This window comes from Anguilla anguilla, chromosome 13, assembly GCF_013347855.1.
Source record: "Anguilla anguilla isolate fAngAng1 chromosome 13, fAngAng1.pri, whole genome shotgun sequence".
NCBI classification, from domain to species: domain Eukaryota; kingdom Metazoa; phylum Chordata; class Actinopteri; order Anguilliformes; family Anguillidae; genus Anguilla; species Anguilla anguilla.
The window spans coordinates 20,361,158-20,383,665 of NC_049213.1; the positions used below are offsets into that span (position 1 = coordinate 20,361,158).

At 42.9% G+C, this 22,508-nt stretch overlaps 3 protein-coding genes across 4 annotated transcripts; 1 reads left to right on the forward strand and 2 right to left on the reverse strand.

Annotated features, from left to right (window-relative positions):
- Window positions 1-392: 392 nt before the first annotated feature.
- Window positions 393-4,396, reverse strand: trappc6b (trafficking protein particle complex 6b). The gene is made up of 6 exons (XM_035389379.1): window positions 3,672-4,396; window positions 3,313-3,380; window positions 2,753-2,870; window positions 2,209-2,292; window positions 1,362-1,455; window positions 393-1,003 (listed from the first exon to the last, which is right to left on the reverse strand). The coding sequence occupies exons 1-6, from the start codon at window positions 3,750-3,752 to the stop codon at window positions 972-974; spliced, it is 477 nt and encodes a 158-aa protein (XP_035245270.1). The 5' UTR covers window positions 3,753-4,396; the 3' UTR covers window positions 393-971.
- Window positions 4,397-4,499: 103 nt separating this feature from the next.
- Window positions 4,500-11,792, forward strand: LOC118211856 (interactor of HORMAD1 protein 1-like). Of its 2 annotated transcripts, XM_035389377.1 has the most exons (8): window positions 4,500-6,176; window positions 6,452-6,509; window positions 6,780-6,936; window positions 7,682-7,845; window positions 7,937-7,985; window positions 8,134-8,221; window positions 8,897-9,012; window positions 9,930-11,792. In XM_035389377.1, the coding sequence occupies exons 1-8, from the start codon at window positions 6,146-6,148 to the stop codon at window positions 10,872-10,874; spliced, it is 1,608 nt and encodes a 535-aa protein (XP_035245268.1). In that variant the 5' UTR covers window positions 4,500-6,145; the 3' UTR covers window positions 10,875-11,792. The 2 variants fall into 2 exon arrangements, with proteins under 2 accessions (XP_035245268.1, XP_035245269.1); XM_035389378.1 differs by having other exon boundaries at window positions 4,500-6,509.
- A 19-nt stretch (window positions 11,793-11,811) lies between these two features.
- On the reverse strand, window positions 11,812-18,802 carry kbtbd12 (kelch repeat and BTB (POZ) domain containing 12). Its single transcript, XM_035389376.1, has 6 exons — window positions 18,679-18,802; window positions 15,514-16,850; window positions 15,016-15,286; window positions 13,912-14,062; window positions 13,391-13,588; window positions 11,812-13,253 (listed from the first exon to the last, which is right to left on the reverse strand). Exons 2-6 carry the CDS (start codon window positions 16,572-16,574, stop codon window positions 13,084-13,086), a joined length of 1,851 nt encoding a protein of 616 aa, XP_035245267.1. The 5' UTR covers window positions 16,575-16,850; window positions 18,679-18,802; the 3' UTR covers window positions 11,812-13,083.
- Between the last annotated feature and the right edge of the window lie 3,706 nt (window positions 18,803-22,508).

The window sequence follows — 22,508 nt, forward strand, 5'->3', positions numbered from 1 at the left end:
AAACTACGATGTTGTGTGCTTATGTCCCTGATGCCTACCGACAATTATTCAGGAAACATGTAAAAACTGCTAATTTATTGCTAGTTCAAGGTGTTTGCAACATTCATTCTGATTGGTTGGGCAAGAGAGGCTAGGGTGTGAAACGCCCAACCCTGTCCAACCGTTGCTGCCCCTGCAGCAACCTTGGATTCCGGGGACTGAGACAGAGTTTTGTGGAGTTGTTGCTGCAACAAACCATGGCAGTTAACGCAAACGCAGTGCAGTCTGCTTCACAGTCCTGATGAGTGCACCAAATTTGGATTAGTTTCATTCCCAGCATCAAGCTGACTCTGGAGGTCAGTACTGTGGTCAGTAACAACAGTGACGAGAAACAAATGAGGTGTGCGCAAAGCTTTGTTTTTGTCCTCCGTTGTTATATTAAACTTTAAAATAACCAGATAATCTACATCAGTCAGAGGAGCGATGCTAAAGATACAAAAACTGATTATACAGTACTGATTATGAATAACTAATGGCAATAGATAAGCAAAGGTCAACAACTTTAAAAATGAGACCTAAATCAATGTGCTAGTGCCAATGTTAGAGCTGACGTTTAGATATCAAATATCTGTGGGGTGATGTTACCATGGAGACAACAGGTCTAAAAACAAGTGAGTTTCTATTCTCATTTAACAAAAGCTCAGTGCAAATCATTGCAAACAAAATACGCTCTTTTTACACAAAATTCATAACTGTGTAAAATCAATATGATTAAAGGCATACATGGTCCATGTGGTAAATGATCACAATAATAATAATCATATTAACAATAATGAAAAAAATACATTAAATTAATACACAGTAGTCCACAACACTGTTTGCATGCAGGAACATTTCAAACACTCAAAAAAGGCAATAAAACTGAGATGGAGGTGTGAGTTTCAAGTGTTTTATGTCGGGTGGGGATTCCAGGGCTGGCCCTCCTCTGTTCCTCACATCTTCTGGATCATCACCTGGAATTTACCTGCAGAGACAGCGCAGAGTGTAAACACGTCCTTCACAGGTGTGCTGCATTATAGCTATCTCCAGCTGAAGGGCCTCTTCCGAAAGATGCTGCCAATAGACCCCACACCCACATACAGGAAAGCCACAGCCAGAAACAGTGAGAAAATGAGCACTTTCCCAGGATTCTAGTAATCATTTTTCAGTTTTCCAGTGGATTCAGATTCTTTGCAATCAACATCAGCATATTTTACATTCGTCTCCTGCATTTTGGGGGTGGGGGTAGTGCGGTTCAAGTTCCTGTCCCAACCCCACCCCCCCCCCAGCCATGTCTCTGTTTGCAGTGGTATAGCTGTCGTCTTAGACCAGGCGATACTTACAGGCAGGCATGACGGACACCTCTGCCGTTACTATGCTCTTCACCCCCAGGTTGGCCAGTCCGCCTCTCACTAGCCCACAGGTAAATGCCAAGTACTGCAAGAGAAGCACAAACCAGGTATTACTGTACAGCACACAAGAGACACCCTACCAAACATACCAGGGCTTCATCCATAAAGGACCTCAGAGTAGAAGTACTGATCTGAGACCAAGTTTCCCTTGTCCATGTCCTTACTATCCATTATGAGCTAAATGGGTAAACTGATCCTTGATCACCACTCCTGCTCAGAGATGTTTAATAAACGTGAGCCCAGGTGTCATCATGTAGCTGTGCAGAAACATACCATACGCGAATTGCAAACTGAGTTATTAGCATTTCTTGCACCGTATATGGTTGGCTGTGGAGAACTTGTGCAGGACCATATCATTTATTGCCAGCGCACGCTGTTCGCGATGTTCATTCTCTGACTGGCTGGGCAAGACTGAGGCTAGGGTGGGCAATACCCAATCCCGCCTACCCCAGTTTTTGCCCCAGGTGACACCATGCAGCTCCGAAATTTTTTTTACAAACAACCCACCCACCCACTCCATTCTCACTGGTGCCCAGATATGCTCCACTCCGTTAAACCAGAACACCACAGATCCAATCAGGTTATAGGGGAGAGTGTTCACTTAAGAAAATACCAGCCAACATAACCCTACCATACAGCGCCTGATGCTCATCAATCTCAGCAATATCATAAGGCACAACTAACAATATAATACATGAAAGCACTTTATTCAGATTTCGAGGTGCTCAAGTAACACAGTGCTACTACCCTGCTCTTCCCCCCAGTAATGTGTACTTGCCTTTGGGGCATGTTCTAAATACTGTTTTCCTGTAGAGAGCTGTGTCAGCAACCGGAACTTGTTATCCTGTAGCACATAAATCCCCTGCAAAATCATTTAAAAAAAACATTACATTTAGTCTGGGTTTGAGACTGGCTGCACAGCATAATGTACAGAACCGGATTTTCCATTTTGTGTTCAGTCTTCTGTCCGTTATGGTATGAGTGCAATCACATGAGGATTTTACATGAGTAACTACAGTAAAAAAAACAAAAACAAAAAAAACATGAGCCACACCAAATGCCCAAGTGCTGCCGCCCCCCCCCCCCCCCCCCCCCAGGGGCATACCTAGGCATTCTAGGCCCCCTTAAATAATACTGTTCTTCTGGGCCACCATTTTAAAAATAAAACAAATAGATTTTTTTTTTTTTTTTGCTGTGGGCCCCTAGAATCACCCCCCTCCAGCCCACAAGTGACAACCCTCCTCTTACATAGACAGGACACCTTACACAGAGCTGAACACAATGTTAAACATATGGCATAACACTAAGCGTGAAGAAATTACCTGGTGATTTGTTCGTAAGTTATCAATTTGCTTTTTGAAAACACTAGTCCAGAAATCTTTGCAGACAAACTTCATGACATCCAGCTCATCCTTGAACCGTGCAGTGTCTCGTGTGAATCTGACCGAGAGAATTACACATCTCAGACCTGCAGCAACAAGCAACCAGAGACACTATACAGTAGGAGGTGCCATCTTTAAGATGGGGATCCGACTATCCCAGGTCACTCTCCACCAAAGAATTGCGTCAACCATCATGCATAACCTACTTCTCTATCCGAACAACCTTGTTGCCAATCCTTTACCTGATATAACCTGGGTACATTCTACATGTAGGTTAGTAGAACATCTTGAAAAGTTCAAAGTATATCTAGAAAATGTACACTGGTAACACAAGACTCACTTTTTGTGGGGCATATATAAGTAAATTCATTTCTAAGGTACGTGACTGAAAAATGACATTTAAAACATTATTCTAAAACAACCAATAAAAATATAAACTCGATATAATTTGGCTAAATTTAAATTATTTAAAATTTAAAAAAAAAAAAACTCTGACAGACCTTTCGATTAGCCCTTGGCCAACACGGAATCCCATGTTCTCCAGCTTTGTAATGCACCTCCCGTTTTCCTCAAGGGGGACGCAAAATTGCGAAAGTTAGGCAATTTCAACGCAAAAATGGTTTATTAAACACGAATATAACCAGATATTGTTTACTCAGCCGTAGTCTACACGAAAGCGTCCGCATATGGATAGAATAGACTGGTCCTGTCAATAGCTTTCTAATGACTAAACTATAATACCAATTAAAATGTAAATGGTGGTGGTTAACGTTAGCTCGATATAAAAAAACGAGTTAGCTAGATAATAACGTATCGATACCTAGTGTTGCTAATTACAAAACTGCTAGCTACAACTTACCATCTCGCCGTGCTCTGCTGATTTGTAGACATACTGTATCAGTTCATTGTGAAGAAATTGAAAAAGCGCCTCGTCCGCCATCCTTGCCTAAATAAATGTACCCCTGACACCCTTTGAAAATACACATAAATGTATAACCACACAATAATAAGCAATAAAACGAATTAAGTGTAGATATCCAGCTAGCCAATGTTTATGTAGCTGTCCGAGTATTATTAGGCACGTCTCCGATGGTTTGATGGCTAAGATTAACTATAGAATGAATTCACGTAGCTCTAGAAACCCAGATGGTTGTCGTTTAAACGGCGCTTTAAGTGACAGCTGTCCGCTGATTAGCAGAACCAACACTGAAGACTAGCTAGTTCGCTCCTATTTAGCCAGCTAGGCTAACGTTAGTACAGCTGTCATATGTTAATAGGCCACTCATCGAGTCAGCGGAGTGCGGATCTCGTACTACAGCCGGGTATGATAGTTGTAGCCAATGAACTACAGCGGTTGTAACCAGAGACTGTAAAAAATAACTAAATAAATTAGATGCCTTCTAGTGCGCCTGTGTGTCATTTTATTTTCCCGATATAAATAGGAGCTTTTTAGCTTGCGGTACACAAGTGTACATTTTTTCTAAATTTAATTATTTATTGTTACATGGTAAAATCTTCTGGGATTACTGGTTAGTGCAGTTTATATGGATATGCCGGGTACACTACAGAGCATACATAAAAGCTGGAAAGGGTTTTGAGGATCCAGCCTAGTTCATTGGGCCCGGCCTGGCGGTGAAGCACAGGAAGTAACGGAAAACAGATCCTACTGCGCATGCTGAGGGCAAACCTAACACTTACCTAACACTTCAGCGCCCCTGCTGCTAATGTTAGGTAACAACATATACCAAAAAAGGCAACAATTCATGCTTTCCCACCTGTTAGCCTTTTCTAAATATCGCACATCAGTGTTTGTACAATCAGTTTTTAATAAAAAAAAATAGAGCAATCAATACACTTTATGTAAATATATTCTGAAAATACACTTACGTATTGGGTTACAAAAATTTAAAGGAAGCGTGGGTATGCAAAATTATGTCACAAGTATTTCAAATTGTGTAACACAATCTTGGTACAGACTTCAAGGAAAGAAATGTGGGCCAACCAACTGTTAATGTTAAAATTCCAAAATGTTATCATGCCAACATGAATATTTCATGTACATGCAGCACGTTGCTTCCCGAAGAGAACTGTTTCAATCTTTTGCATTACAAGACTTATAAGTTAGTCAATATTTGTCCATTTTACTTGTAAATATAATGTGATAGATACATCGCATTGGTGGGGATAGTTGCTGTGGGTATGATAGTACTGGACTGAACTACAAACTAAGGTTCAGACGTGGGGAAACGGATACAGCTAACTGAAGGGCAGGCAGGATTGGAAGTACATGATGTATCCGTACTCTATCTAAATATATTGTATCAGACTTGTCTAAGCACCACACAGTATGCTGTGCAGGTGAGCAGTGTCCTTTGAAGACTTTTGCTTTGGTGATGCAGGACTAGGCCTAAACATTGTCAGCAGAACAAGAGGCATACTGAAATCCACACCATGCACTAAAAGCATTCCCTTGCGACGCATTCCTCCATCATGCAGCAATATCTCATAGTGATTAACCATGCACTAACAGCGTTCCCTTGTGACAAATGTGTGACATCATTGCTGTAATATTGTATAGTTATAAACAATTTTTATGCTTGTACCCTTACTGCTACTTATCTATAAACCAGATTCTGAGCATGTGTCTGCCGTATAGGCAACAGAAACTAGGAAAGACACAGAAAGCAGGAGGCGCCATTGGTCAGAAAATTAGGCCTAGGTCTACTTATTACCAGTTATATGGTTATTCAGTAGCCTACTTACTCGTTTCATCACATTACCGTGTGCATAAGGCATATTCCCGTTTGTGACGGTAGTTCTGGAATGCGGTATAGTTCTTGGCAGACTAGTTCTAAATTGCCCTGCAGCTATGACACTGGGATCTCTTGATAAATATCCATTGTTCGAATTCAGACAAACTAAAGTATGCAGAACACAGCCTGCATGACAAATAATAATTTTCTTAAACTGGTATTTTGTGTAAGCCTAATATGTACTCCGTATGTTCAACTATAACTTGTATGTAAACCAAAGAAGGTAGACACAGACAGATTACTCTCGCTAGGATAGATGTATTTATGAACACATGCTTACAATTTTTTCATTAAGAAACAGTAACTTTTCTCATGTTCAATGAAATAAACGTACCCATACGGCCCCAGTCCGAATTGGTAGTTTTCCTCGTGCGCGGTTGGGTTAACGGTTAGTTCCGTTCTCTATGCCTGCACGTGTGGGGGGACGTTGAGTTAAAGTAACTGCTAACATTCGTCCAGAATGAAACGCCTACAAGTTAGCTAGCTAGATAACGTTTAGCCTACTTCCAAAACAGAGCGAATGAGAAGAAACTCTAACGAAAAATATTACGGTATCAATTATAGCTTCGCATTAACGACTAATTTCTAGGCTAATGCTTTAAAATGAAACGTACTACTTCGTAACAACATCCGTAGCCAGACAGATAACTTGCAGACTTTCGTCGGTTTGCTAACTGGTTAGCAATCTGGCCATTATTCCTTCTCTTTTGATCATCGGTGCCTTAAGTCACTGAGAGCTGAATGTTTCCTGTTCAGTAATGTTCCAGCAAAAGATAAACAAAACTCATCCACGAATTAACCAGCAGTGTTTATTTTATCGGAACAGATCGAAACATGTATCCCAACGTATGGAACATTAAAGAGATTTTAAGTATATCGAATGGGTAAGTACAGGAAAGATTAACAACGAAGCCCGGTTGATTTGATGTTGCAGTTAGCCCTATTTTTCAATTAAAAATGTTCCTAAATGAAAAGTTGACATTTTTATATAAATTCATAAAATGCATTTTATGAAGAGCAATATGATGAATTGCTCTCTTAACCAATTACTAACGTTCCAGAGTTATTTTTGTAATATTATGGTTATGGAGGCCTAATGTTGATCGATGTGTATTTAATCATTCTTGGTGTTTTTGTAAAACTACATTTCGCAGAGGGAGTAAATCCTCTGGCCGAAGTAGTGCCACCAGCGATTACTCCAGCCTGACAGACTCCCAGTTTCTGTTTGGGTCCCAGTTCTGGTCAGATCAAATGGGCCTTTCCCAGGAAATGAGTCTACAGTCCAAGAACTCTCAGCAAAACTCACAGGAGGTACATCTGAGTACCTCCCTACCCCTCCTGCTTTGTTTTAGTCATGAACCCCTTCTGTAGCATACCCCAACCGTGCTTCACAGTCCTGAACCCCCTCGAGCATAACCCAACTGTGCTTCACAGTCCTGAACTTCATCTAGCGTACCCCAACTGTGCTTCAGTCCTGAACCCCTTCTGTAGCATACCCCAACCATGCTTCACAGTCCTGCACCCCCTCTAACATACCCCAACTGTGCTTCACATTCCTGAACTTCATCTAGCATACCCAAACTGTGCTTCAGTCCTGAACCCCCTCTAGCTTGCCTCAACTGTGCCTCACAGTCCTGAACCCACTCTACTATACCCCAACTGTGCTTTACAGTCCTGAACCCCCTGTAGCATACCCCAAATGTGCTTCACAGTTCTGAACCCCTTCTGTAGCGTACCTCAACTGTGCTTCACAGATCTATACCACACCATGTTCTGTATTTTACTTTACTATGATTATGCCCTCATTTTCGCCCCAGTTTAGAATGCCCACTGTGGTATACAGCCAAATTCATATTATAATCTCTGAAGCTCATGCAGGAGAGTGAGGCAAAGCATACACTGTCCTCTGCAGCACATTGTTTCTTTTCACACTGTGGCCCACAAGCCAAGCTTGCATAGACAGTGGTTTTTTATCCTGGAGATTAAAGGGCCCTTTTGGCAAAAATGATTATGACTATGTGTGAGTATGTAGTTGGAAAATGAGTTTGATGTTTAGGTAAATGAGCCCAAAGTTTCAACAAACTACCACACCAAGCCTTACCTGTTCGGTGGAGATTCAAAGGACAAAAGCAAGATGCCGAATTTCACATGCAGCAAAACCAAAGGAATCCTGGGGCAGTTTGAGGAGGAGAAAAAAAAAGCAAAAGAGAAGACTGAAAGGTAACTATTCTTTTAAAAAATGATTATGTTCATTGACGTCCTGCAGTGTACGATACAGGTGCTATGTGTAATATTTCTTTCTGTCTTTTAGTGAGATGCTCATGAGTGAATTGTCACAGCTTAAGGAATGCATGGAAAATGTAAGATGTGCAACTGGCATGGCAAGGAAAACCAACTGAATACTCCACTTACTACTTTATAAAATCATGCCTTTTTGATTTTCATGAAACATTTGAAGTTCATGAAAAACTTTTGTTGGTTAATGATGAGAATGTGTGTTTGTTTCAGATGAAGAATTCCTTAAGCAGCATGGATGGAAACACAGGTTCTACTAAAAGAGTTGTAGTGGAAGCCTTGAATGGTTTCACAATAACATGTAAGTGGTATTGTCTGAACTGTAAAGCAACACATGTTAATACAGTTGATGTTTCTATTGCCAGAATTTGAAAAATGTTCTTTTGGCTCATAATCAGGGATATTATGTGAGAGTCTTAATGTATGTTTAAATTTTGATTATCGTTCAAACCTGTTCAAATTGTAATCTGAAGGGGGGAAAGAGATAAATCCAGTTTAATATGCTGTTGCAGCAGCGTCTAAATAAGATAAAACAGTGGCATTGTTTATAACTATCATACTTTATTACACAGTATGAGCAGTAGAGGGTGCTGCCTGTGAAGATTAAATGAATATACTGCTCTGTGCTTCCCTCTGGGTGATTTTGGAATAGTAATAGAACTGTTACAAATACGGTTTGTTTAAATAATACTCTGTGGGTAAAAAAGTAGATTAAGAATGTGCATAAAAATATGGATCTATATCATATCTGTATCTATATCAGAGCTATTTAACACCATTTCTGCTGGATGGGACCGTGATAGTATGAAAACACTTTGAGAGTTTTTTGTTATCATGTTTGATAAATGGTCAAAGCGCGAATCAATACTGCTACAGTTTTATTCAAAATAGGAAGTAGCATAGCTGTACTGTGTAATTACAGATAGTGAAGGTTAAACACAGGGGTTTGAGTGATGCCATTTCCTTTTGCTTTCAGTTCAGGGTGCTGTGGGCAGCATGCAAGAAGGCTTCGCAGTGCAGTTGGGGGCAGTGCTGGACAAGCTCAACTGCCAGTCAGAGGCCCTACGAGACATGGAGAACAGGGAGTCCAAGGTGAGCTGGGCAAAATAATTCACTTAGTGCATTTTGGAGCACCCTTAGATATGAGAAAGTACATTTAGGAGGACCCTTAGATACAACAAGTACATTTAAGAGCACCCTTAGATTTGTTTAAATATTTGATTAGTCTAGTGAGATAATATACAGGTAAATTTTAATAATGTGGTTTGAAACTGAAGTAAATTCTGGGAGTTCAGTCTGGTTGAAGGGGGCAAGAAAATGCACTACATGGTCTAAAGTATGTGGACACCTGCCATCCAACATCTAATCCCAAATAATGGGCATTAATATCGAGTTCATCCACCCTTTGCTGCTATAACAACCTCCACTCTTCTGGAAAGGCTTTACACTAGATGTTCGGAGCATTGCTGCAGGGATTTTCTTCCATTCAGCCAGAAGAGCATTAGTGAGGTCGGGCACTGATTTGGTGATTAGGCCTGACTTGTTGGCTTTCCAATTGATCCAAAAGTTGTTTGATGGGTTTGAGGTCAGGGCTCTGTGCAGTTCTTTCACACCGATCTATATTGACCATTTCTATATGTCTGCCCAGGGGCAATGTCATGCTGAAACAGGAAAGGGCCTTCCCCAAACTGTTGCCACAAACTTGGAAGCACAGAATCATCTAGAATTTCATTGCATTAAGATTTGCCTTCACTGGAACTAAGGGGCCTAGCCCAGACTATGAAAATCAGCTCCAGACAAAGAGGTGTCCAGATACGTTGGTCATATAGTGTACCTACCATGGATGAGGCAAACAGATTAAGACAGTGGTGAAAAAGAACTCCCACTAGAGATGGTGAAGAGTGAAGAAGGGGAGGCGCCACAGAAAGTGACATCATTGGGGAGAGGTGTGTGAAATCACCACAGGCAGTTTAACCACTGACATGGTCTGTTTCTGTGTTGTGTCTCAGGTAGTTTCAGAGGTGGCCACTCTGGCTACATGCATGCACAGCCTGCAGCAGGAGTTGAAGAGCTTGAGGACTGAGCAGGCCAGGAAGCAGTGCATGATGGGAGAGATGCTCTCCTGGCTGCAGGCTCTGACCTCCACTCAGCCGCCATCGGCCCCCGTGGCAGACAGTGGTGTGCAGACATCGCCCTGCCCCTGGGAGAGACTCTGTCTGGTTAGCGAGAAGACGCAGTACATCCAGAGCCTGCAGCTGAGCACAGGGCCAGCACCACAGCCTCCAGGAGTGACTGGATACTTTGGGCCACTGCGGCCCATTGACCAGGAACCCTGCCGAACCAGCGAGCCAAACCTGCGGGTTGCTGCCCACACAGAGCCGGAGCGAGCTGAGGCTCTGGCAGACAGAACGTGTGAGATGCATGAGCAGAAACCATACCGTACCCACCCTGCCACGGCTCACATGCCGGGAATACAAAAAGGTGCAGCCGACACAGGGCCGCAGGAAACTGCAGCTGCCTGCAGCCAGCCCGGAGCCACGCAGGAGAACCTCGGGCCCCTGTCTCGAGATGACGGAGGCATTCACCGAACTGGCGGAGTCCCTAAGCTAGCTGGCAGGCAGAAGAGAACTGCCCAGAGAGGGCAGAGAACATGGATGCCCAAGAGGAGGAAGAAGGTCCAGCCGCTGCGTGGGGGGCAGGGCAGTGGCAACAGGGGCAGAGCGATAATGCCTGCCCCCACTTCCTGCCAGAGTCCAGCCTATCACACGTACGAGAACGCAGGGGCATGCTTCAATCCCTGTGCAGGTTGGTCCCAGGACAGCAACAGCATACAATTTGTCTCCGGGTGTGAGGCGACCACAGCATCATGGGTAATACCACTCCCTGCAGCCAAGACTGAGATCACACAGAAGGGGTTTTGGCAGCTGTTTGATTTCTGTGATGATTCTGACTAGACACACCATCTGTAAGCATGCTGAGGTGTTTCTAAAAAAAGCCATCATCTGAATAGGACTTGTTCGTACCTAGTGTAGGTCAGGGGTGTCAAAAGCATCTGCAGCTTTTTCCTTTTAGTCAGCAATCAGTTCAGGCATTGGAGGAAGTTGCATGGACTCTTTAGCTAATCAGTGTCTTAAGTGAATCCCTTAAGAGCTGAAACACAGCAAAAATCAGCAAATGCTGTGGCCAACCAAGACTGGAGTCTTACAGCCCTGCTGTAGCTTTTGTTAAAGCTCCTAATAGATATTGGGTACTGTTATTACAGCAATGTACTGTCATATACAAGCCTTTCATTGCTTGCTCTATAATGATTAATTCCAGGGATTGTATGTTTAAAAAAAAAAAAAAAAAACTTTTTTTTATATAATATTAAACTGTAAAATGTATGGAACCTTAACACATTACTTATACATCAGAACAAAGGTTTTACAGACTGACCAAAATCTGTTTTAGGCATCGGTCAGTCTGCCACACTGATGCAGTGCTACTGCTGGTACTCAAGATCAGCACAAGCTTGTTCAACCGTTTTTAGCCACAGAAATGCACCATTGCCATCTGTCTCCTTGAAGACTTCGGCCAAACCACTTTAACCGATAAAACTACTTTTTGATCTATTAATGCTACGTAATTTCTTTCCTCTTCTTAACGACAATGCAAATTTCTGAGCACATTACTGTAGGAAGTCTCAAAATTCCTAGTCTACTACCCTCATGCAGTTCAGTTGGAATTCAAGACAGTTTTTTCCAGGGAATTTTCCCCAAAAACTCGTGTTTTTGCTTTTGTTTGCAATAGTGTCCCGTTAATTTATACCTTTGTGGCATGTTCCTTGATTTCATGATCAATAAAACTAACCACATATTTCTCATCTTTCTTTATTTAATTTTATTTTATTGGCTGAACAAATAATGCACTTGTGTTGCTAAATCACATACAGTAAATAAGAATAATGAAGAATGAACTTGTTTTTTATATCAACAGTGTTTAAATGTTTTCTTTGTTTTTGTTGTTTACTGTGCCTCAGATTGTGATTATCAGGCGTGTGCCATCTCACAGCTCAGTCTCTCCCTTCTCACTTCTATCGGGGGTGTTTGGATGAAATTTATAACAGTTGGATTTTTTTGTAAGCTTTTTACATAAAAGTGAATATTTTTTCATGATGCAGAGGTTAATGAGCACTAAGCAAGATGACTAACTGAGAGGGAAAACAGGCTGCTCTCTGTCTGATGTTTCTAATTTCAGAGGTCAATCTGCTCCAATAGTTTTTATTGTTGCCTTATCAAGCCCTGGGTCTAGACATTCTTCCGTTTTCTGAGCAAAACATTGCTGGCGTATGCTGTGTGCCCTGGTGTTTACGAGCACCAGCAGGCGATGTGTTTGTCTGTGCAGCGCTAAGATCGGTGTTATTGACCAGGTTTGAGCTGTGCTGCCTGTGAGCAACGCAAGGTGCAGGTCAGGCATCGGAGCAATGAGCCTCAGAACAGGGATGTTTTTGCACTGTATGTTTCTGTGCAAGTTAACATGCTGCCCCAGTGAAGTGCCTCCTTCGTGTCCCTGAGTATTTGCCTCTCCTCCTTCCACATCTCTGCCTGTAATGGAGCTGATTGATGATTACATGAGCCCTTTGACTTGTCCCATACAGAAGTGTGGAGCCTGCAGCAGACTCAGGTTTTCATTCAGTGTAATCCATAATAATAATAAGAATAAGAATAGAGAACTTTCCATGAAGCCTATGACAACGCACAAAGTAACTAAGAAAACAAGACGTGCATAAGCTAAAAGAACAACTGGTAACAGGAAGAGACAAGTAGTACATAAACAGGTGTTGAAATGCCATGGCACATATCCAAGTGATAACGAAGCTCTCTGTGGCTTTGATATCGATCATACCATTCATGGTTACAAATGCAAAATGTTTCTACACTGCTACCCTTTAACAGGGCGTGCAACAAGGCCCATGTATCCTCTATCCAGAGCTTAAGTATCCAGCACACAGAAAAACAAAGGTTCTCAGATAGAGTAGAAACCAATGTACCATGAGGCAAACTCTGTCCTTCGGAATCTCACCTCATAGCAGATAATGCTATGGGGCACACTCATGTAAGATGGGTGAGACCAGGAGTTTTACTAAGGAGGTCAGGGGGCAGGACTGGGAGAGGTATAGTCATGTTACTCCTCAAGTAGGTCAGGGGGTGGGGCCTTGAGGCCCCGGGGGTTGAGATTGGCCACCAGGCAGACATCATAGCTGTCATGCATCAGGACACGCCTCGCCACCATGGTCCACCGGTTTTCCCAGGGATCCAGCTCCAGGATGTCCTTGGTGATGATGTCATGCCGACCTGTGGTGAGACAGACACATGAACGTGACCTGTCACCAGCAGTGAAGCATCACTTTCCATCATTAGACGATCTTCCATTTACTGGTGTCTGACACCTGGGTGCCAGTAAAATTTACCCAATTGCTGGTGTGGCTTACCTGCTCCCCTGTAGAAGCCGCAGACGTAGATTTTGCCCCCTACTACACCGGCATTGGAGGCGTTGGTGTGCAGGGACAGCAGGGGCCCGGGAAGTGGGGGCCCTGCCCTCCAGAAGTCTCCATCTGGATTGTAGATCTCCACTACATCCAGGCAGCGGCGTGACTGCCCACGATCCACCCCCTCGCACCCAATGCCACCTGCAGGAAGAAGGAGCAACATCATGATGCCTGAATTTTTCCCATATTTTCTCCCAGTTTGGAATTCCCAATTATATTCACACTCATCACTCCAAACTCCATTATCAATCCAGGAGGCCCCAGAATAGCATGTATCTCATGAGTGCACTCAGCTAGTTTCTGCTTGGCTGCAGTCCACTATCTCAGCTGAGTTTAGGTTAGCACTGTCAGCTGTGTGTTATGACTGACAAATGATTTATGGTCATTCCAGTTACGTGTGCACTTTGGTTATTATTATAACTAGTGGGCATGTTTGGTTCCACCCCATCCTACCGCATGCTCACCCAAGACGTAGATCTCTCCATTGAGAGCGACGGCACTGCAGCGGTATTTGGAGTACCGCATGGGTCCACATTCGACCCATGTGCTTGCGCCAGGGTCCAGCCTGAACAATCGGCTGCTCAGGCATTCAGGTTCATCGTCTGGCCGGTCAAACTGTCGGGATGAGACGCAACAGGACAGGTGCGGTAGGAGGGGTAGAACAGGGGTAAGGGGTACGTACTGCTAAACATATACTCCTAGTGCTGCAGTAATTGCATATGAGTATTGCTACAGTGTTACAGAGCAAGAAGCCTTCCCATGCAACTGCCTTGTACTGTATCTAAGTGTGTGGGAATATATCAGTGCTTAGGAGTGACACATATTAGTGATACATATTAGGGGCACATATTAGTGCTTTCTCCCCCCAGTCACTTCCTCCTCATTCACTCCTTAGTGTTATCCCTTTTTAAAAGAGAGTTTTCATGAAAAATTGTGTTGCTGGGGCAATTTAGTTGGGTATTTTCTAAAAATAGAATGAAAGCCAGAATTATGGACCCTGCTGGGTAGCTTATCCTGTCAAAGCACTGTTTCATTTCATGGACAAATCCCAGGATCTGGTATCGAATCTGGATTGTGGCAATTGTACCAACTGTGGCCAGCAGCCAGCAGGGTGAGGCACAATTGGCACGTGTGACAGTGTCATCTTGCTGGTTGACTGAGCGCAAGCATGTCATGTCTGAGTGAGACCAATGTGCAAACTGCAGAGTGTTAAGAAATAGTGGCTGACATCACATGGGGAGAGCACATGCATGTCTGTGTTCTCCCAGATCAACAGAGGTTGCAAGGAGTGTTGCAATGTAAGCATGACTGGCCATTTGAAACTGGGGAGAAAAAGCATAATTTTGTAATGAGAAAGCCAGAATTATCCCCTAAGGCTGAAATAATTAGCCTGGAGTTATTTTGCTGCTAATTCAATTATTTCCCTCTGACATTTAACACTTTGTGCGTTGCACTGTTGAAGAGGCTCCCAGAGGTGATGGGCAGTATAGTGAAATACATTTTAATTGGTTAATTTTATTTTGAAAATATTTTAAATGTAAACTCCTTCAGGCTTTCACGCCAGTTACCTGTGGGGTCCTCCCTCCTAGCACATAGAGGCGGTCTTTGAGTGTGACTGCGCAGTGATAGGCCAATGGGAGGGGTAAGGGAGTCGTGCTTCGCCAGGCCCCACCCCGCATAGACCAGCGCTCCACTGAGTTGGTGATGAAGTATTGCTTCCTCAGCTTCATCTGCCCGCCCAGCAGGTACAGGGTGTCACCCACCGCGCCCAAGGCATACATATCTCTGTGCTCTGCTGAACAAAGCTTCTGCCAGCTCCCCTGGGCCGATGCCTTGTACCTGACGGGACAGCCACACAACAAAAGGAAGGCACAACAGAGGGCAGGGGGTCCTTTCAGTGACACGTTTGGCTGCAGTAATTATGGTCACATGTGGTTTCCTAGCTCATGAAACTGTCATATTCAAGGCTGAACATACTAATGACCAGTGTACCAGTCATTAAGCGGTCTGACAGATATCTAACCACCACACTGGTCATTAAGTGTTCTCACAGTTTTTCCTCTCACCTGTAGACGTCCACATTTCGGCTCTTCTCCCGAGCCATCCTGCGAGCTCCCGCCTCTCCCGCCACCACAATGTCATTGTCATGGGTAACCACACCGGCGCACACATAGCCCAATGCCTCACCATAGCGGGGGGAGGTGATGTAGTGGATCTGTCCGGTGGTGGGGGAGAAGCAGAAGCTGTAGTCGGAGTAGGAACCATGGCGGGACCGGATGCCCTGGCCCTCAGCACCAATGCAGAGCAGCAGGTCGACGGTCTCCATGCCATAACGCAGCTTCAGCTTGCGTGGTGTGGCTAACGGGGGGCATTGGATAAGCTCCAGCGCCTCCTGCACCATGTCCTGGCATTCTGCATTGGCCAACAGCACCGTGTTCCTCCGCAGCGCCTCTCGCAGGAAGTCTGGGCTCACGAGGGGCAGCCTGACCTTGCGGAGCAGCTCGGGGAGGCTCGCCGCCCGACGGTCCGGGTCGCTGTTCACCCAGCGCAGCACCACATCCAGGATGCTCTCCTCCCGCGACACGTTCAGGTCGTCCGAGCCGATGAGCGTTAGCAGCTTATGGCACTCCAGCTCCACCACCTCCTCGTGCAGGCACACCTGGGCGAAGTTCTGGCGAAGGTAGCGATGAGCCAGGTCGCGCAAATCCTCGGCTCCCAGGTCACGTGCGAAATGGTACACTCCCAAACAGTTTGAGGCATCCATATTTTCAGTCATGTGTCTCTGGCAGCGCACGAAGACATCGTCCAGCTGCAGCACGAAGGCGGCCACGGCCACACCCTGCACGTTGGCGTTGGACAGCGGTAGCTCTGATCGGTACATGTAGTTAAGGATGAGGCGAAGGATTTCGGGGGGCGTGTCCTGTAGTGTCACCTCTCTTCTGTTGCACTCCTGCAGGCCGCAGGTGAACATGGCCATGAAGTAGGGGCTGAAGGCAGACAACACCACCCTGTGGCAGGGGAAGCGCACGCCCTCTGTGACCAGCACCACGTCCGTCATCTCTCCCGCCTCCTTCATCCGCCACAGCCGGTCCATCAGTGACAGCCCGTGCTTGGACCGCAGATCCATGCTTGTAAACCCAGGGTTCCAAAATCAAATCCCACAGGGTTGTAGTGACTTCTGTTGTTTGGAGAGTTTCAGCACTTCTGTTTGATTAAGTCACTGGTTGGCAAAATAGTCCACACCTTTGCTTCCAAGGCCTCAGTTTGCAACTAACTGAATGGAAACCATAACCACTGGGGCCCTCCAGGACTGGAGTTTGAGATTCCTGTTTTAACCAGAGTGGGGATAAAGGGAAGTGTAGCTTTTGTGCAAGATAATTTTGGGGATGGGTGATGTGCTTATCTGAGAGAGAGAGAAAGAGAGAGAGAGAGAGAAACAAAACATATCACATCTCCCCACACACCATCAACTCATAATGCACCTCCATATTACGCCTCCTCCTATGCCACCACCTCATAATGTACCTCTATACTACACTTCATCTTATGCCACCTCCTCATAATGCACTTCCACATGTTGCCATGCTACTTCCACTACTGACAAACTGATTTGTATGTAATGGTGTTTGTTAAAAAAACAATTAATTAATTATGAAAGCATTCATTCTTACATTGATTTGTGTAATAAAAAAAATAAAATGCATATTGGTGGTCAATTTATTGTATAGGGACAATTTACAATTTGAGAGTCACATTTGGGAAATATATGGAGGCTATGCAATAGTTGCAATCAAAAGCTTTGTAGGGGTTAACATTAAATTGCTTTTAGGATTTTTGTCAATAGCAAATAATATTTTGTGTTTGGTTTGATTTGACAGTCAATGGATACTACGCAGGAATTTTAGCCTTGCTGTGGTCCTGTGTTTACAATCAATGAAGTCTCCATCTCCATCTTCAATGTCGCCTAGTCACCCTGAGTACCCCACCTAATGTAGCTAGCTGGATAGGTAGAGGTAACATTACTTACAGGTCCAACAGAAAACAGGTCAACTCCATGACACTTTTTAATCACCTTGGCAAACTTCAGTTGACACCACAGAGGAAAAGCCATTCCAAAGTTAACTCTAGTTCTTGAATGAGCCCTGTCTGTTTGTCTTTTTGCTTTGCAGTTTCTGGGCTTCTTCAGCTAGCTAGCAACAAACACTCTACTGAAATGTAATCCCAAACCACAGACTCTGTAGCCACACCGCACCCTCATCCCCCCACCCCACCCCCTACAAACACATACACACAGACACGCTGACACCAAGAAACTTCCCGAACACATATTAGAATAACAAATACAGGTAAAGGTTCACAAATTTGGTGAAAGTGTAAAGACAGAGATTGCCAGCACATAATAGATATGCCTGCATCGGTTATTTTATAATAATTTCAAGGTAAAAATCCTGCATAGAATGCTTTTCACATTCCAGACAATTTTTAAACTTGAATATGGTCATAAAACAGGTCAGCTGTGTTCTTAAACCCTCCAGGTCATTTAACAGTTCAATCCTTTAAGATTAAATATTACAAATATATGATTAGAGTGTTCTTAACGGAACATTCTAATGCTGATGTAACAATCACTGCTGGGAACTAAAAGCAATGGATTTCTCGCACACTTTTCATTTTGAAAAACATTCCAAAAAACCTACCCTTCAAAGGGTTAAGAACCATTGTACAGCATTCCCTTAAGTCAAGCAGTGATTTATATTACTAAATGCATTCAAGGGCATTCGAAATGAGCTGAAATTTTATGAAATTCATTTGCTTACATTTACTTTACATTTATTTATTTGTTTGCACAAGTCCAAATTAACATTTCGCTCATAGAGGGCAGACCTCAAGTCATGTCGAATCATGCCAGAGGTCAGTGAAGAGCTTGAAATATGAGAATTATTAGACTTATTATTAGATTTATTTTACCACAGGTCAGCAGCAACGATCTACGGCACATACCATTTGTCCCGGGCCTCGGCTCAAAAATGATGGTTGACAACAGCGCACATTAAACAGAGTCACTTAATGAGTGCAAAATAGTCATGGTATAATACTGCTTAGTGTCAAGCGCACAATAAGCAGCTGAAATCTCCCCAACATGCATCATGTGTCAAAAACCAGAAAAATAAGATTGCAGAGCGCTAATACTAATACGCGTAAACGCATGCATCCAATAAAGACCACAGTACCGGCCTCCGAGCCTCTTCCAAGACTTTCTGTTTTCAGGAAACAAAGGTATTATTTGTAATATTGACAGAAACTTTTCCAATCCAACACGGAGGGCTAGCTATGTACACACGTTGAACGGGTCTCCCTTTCTCCGCAACAGAACTTAAAATAGACCATGATGTAGCACGTGTCAAATTGCAAGCAGGACCGAGGGAGGAAACTAACATCAATTGTAAGAACTCAATTAAAGGACAGTAATACGAATTTCCAAGAAGCGTTCTATTTTAACAAAGTTATAATTCGTCTCCGTTTTTATTGTTGTCTTATAGGCTAAAGGCTTAGATCCACTATCTCTGAAATTACATTTGAGAGCTAGTGGAGTAATATTTCACAACATATATCTCTTTATATGATCATTCAAACCGTTTACTACTTTGCAAAAAAACGCGCTAGCATAGAGGTGTTGGCAAGCTCCAAATGACCCCAAATGTCAGGTGTTTTCTATGTGAATCGGGATGAGACCTCCACAATTACCAATATTTAGGCGGTAGTCTTACGTAGCGTTGAAACCATAAACGTTTGAATGCATATCTCATGTTTATCCATGAAAGAACGCTCCAGTTTGCTTTGTAGGCTAAGGAATGAAATCACTGTTTTTAATACTAGAGCGCAGAAACAAGAAGCGCTTTCTGGCTTCTCAGTCTGTGCTGTCGCTGCCCAGTATGCAGGATGAATCGTGCCTAAATAAACTAAATAAAATAATAAATAATACAAAATAAAATAATGAAAACAAATCCTGTATTTAATTTAGAAATAATAGGATAATTCACACCTCACGAATGTCCTTTTCACATCCTTTTCACAATAACGTACTCTTATTTAAAGTAAGATGTCCTGTCATTCAACACGAGCGTGGCTGGACCTACTCAATAATTAGGTATATCTTTTGCAATTGATTACTTCGTCTTGTGCAAAGAGCAGTCCCTGGAGCATGGAGTCTGAGGGCTCAAGTCAGCCAACTGTGCTAGCAGTGTTATGTTATAATATTCAGGTCAGGTTTAAGCTTTTTCCAAAGAAAAAAACAATGGACTGGATATTGGATTTTGCAATAGAATTGCACTGCATTAGGGATATAGGACAGCTGTTGTTTGAAGTCCTATAAAGAGAAGGAAGTGAATTTAGGAAGGGTTTCAATAAAACCCTACAGTCTTCTCACAGACATCAGCAGAAACCAGTTGCTGTAAAGATAACTGTAATCAGGGTTTGAGAACAAGGGCTGGTCTGTATATCTGGCTCTTTATTGGCTGCCTGCGACCCATCAGGAAGTTCGAGAGGTGTGTCTGCTTATCTAGCATTTTATTGGTTGTCACCCCACATGCAGTAAAATGTTAACTGTTGTCTGCCCAGCAGTTCTCCACGGATGTGCAGATGTGCAGATGTGTCAATCACCTGGGTTTGCTGCGTGACCAGGTTAAATACTGTCACTTTTTGGCAGGATTTGATCAGTTGAAGATTATGCTTTTGAGGGCCGAGATTATGCTATGAGCAGACTGTGTCATGCTTATAGAAATGGGAAAAAAATAATCATTTGGTGAACCAGTAATGGAAAAGAACAAGTCAGCACTGTGAATGCTGGCTCAATTTAGCTAACCCAGCCACTACATGTAAAAACCATTTGCCATTTGTAATGTATGAAATATCCATTGTGTAATGTGCCCTAGGGCACGGATCTCAGGTTACTGTTGGAGAGGCCCACAGTGTCTACTGGTTTTATGGTATGCTTCAGCACTTAAGAGCTTAATTTAAGTCCTTGATCGGCTAAAGAATCCCCACATCTTGGCCTAACCTGATTGGCTAGAGAGTCCCCACATCTTGGCCTAACTTCACTGCTGACTTCAATTAAACCACAAGAATTTACGAACTCTCTGGCCTTCCAGGAATGGGTTTTGAGATCCTTGCACTAGAGAAAGGCTAAGGAAAAGCAGTTTCAGTTTCAGCATACTGAAACCAGTATACTCAGCTGAGAGATTTTGGGAGAAAATATTTAAAAAACTAGGGACACCAGTATGTCTTAAGTTTGAATTAAATATATATTTGCAAAACCAGGATGCTGATCTCCAAGTACCTATATAAGTTAAATACCAGACAATGCAGAACAAAATTAAAATAGCCTTCTAGTATAATAGAGAAGGTTCAATTGCAGTAATTTCCCAGTGCCGTGCATCACATTATGCAACCAAATTCTTCACTGGTGATAATACACGTCATTTAACTCAGGCATTTTGTCAAGCATCTGCTCCTGAGAAAAGTCGTACTAAAGACTAGTGGGGTTCCGAATCAGCCCATAGGCCAGAGGGTAATGTTTAATCTGCCAGTACACGTATTTATGTTAATATTCACCATGCGGACGGAAGTCCTGACTGTGTCACTGATCTCTGAACCAAATGCTCCAACAGAGGGAGAAAACCACACAAATTGCTTAGTCTGCATCCCTCTCAGCACAAACAACTGTACCCTCCCCACTCTTACTCAACATGCTCTCCTCCCTCAACCTTGATTGATTTAATTTATAACTGTTAAAATCCCTGCAGAACAGTTTCTCATTTCTCCACACCTCAGCAAAAAATAGACCAACCAGATCTATCCACCAACAACTCATGCCATGTTCTATGTGTGAATGTTCAATATGATGAGTCTTACAAATGAACACTGTACACTAAAAGATGTGAAATGAAGGACATTGAAGCAATGGAACTGGCCTGCCATCCTGACCCGACAGGCCACATTGTGTGGAGTAGTAGAAAAAACAGGACCAAAAAGTTTCAAAATAGAACTAAAAAAGATTCACATAGCCTGTTATCATTGTCAAGTCAATTTCAGAAACACTAACATTTTAAAACACGATAAGAATTATCTTTACACAGAAGCACACCTCACACACGCACACACACACACAGACACACACTGATATGTTATCTCAGCCAGTGGTTGGGCAGCCCTGCTCTAGAGTCAAATGCATTCATTTTAGACTACAGGTCAGGTTAAATCTAGTGACTATCAGTGCATTAAATAGAGATGGGGGGAGGAGTTATGCCAAGTCAAATAAGAGAAATTGTATAAATTTACTCCCCTCTTATTTTTTGTATTTCACCAAATTCATTTCTTAACAAAATTTGAACGCAAAAGTTTAGCAAAACAAAGAACAGTGAGACAATCATTCATTAGTTTGCTTGTTTTTTCTGTAAGATAAAATAATTAATATTATGCTTGTTTAATATCTCATAATGAAACAATACTTTCACTTTTTAAAAGATACAATAAGGTAGAACACTGCAATAAAGCATGGGGAAATTAACCCGCATTTTAAAAAAATAATGAATGCAAAATCAGCTAATCTGCCCACCCTGACAGGCAGAGATTTTATTTAGCACCTTTTAGCACAGCGTAGAGGGAAAGCACATTCACTTGAAGGTGAGTGAAATTTGGGCAGGGAATTAAAAAAGAGCATAACACCGGAACCCGGGCAGTCTCAAACGGAGAGGTCCCAGAAACAGTTACGACAAAGTCTGACATAAATTAAGCACTGGGTACTGAATGATGAACAAGAAATAGAAACACAAAACATGTTCCAAATTTACACTAGTGTAGTCACTGGTTATGAAATACATCTCTCAAAATTGTAATCCCTCTTTTACCATAAATTTTAAACAGGTCAAATCGGCCCAAACTGAACAAAAGGGTTAACTCTAGCTCCAAGTAGAAACCTTATCTATAAAGCCAGACTTTTAATGAGCAATGACAGGATTCTGACAATGTTTTTGGGCTGTAACCTCATGTTTCCGCAGGCTCA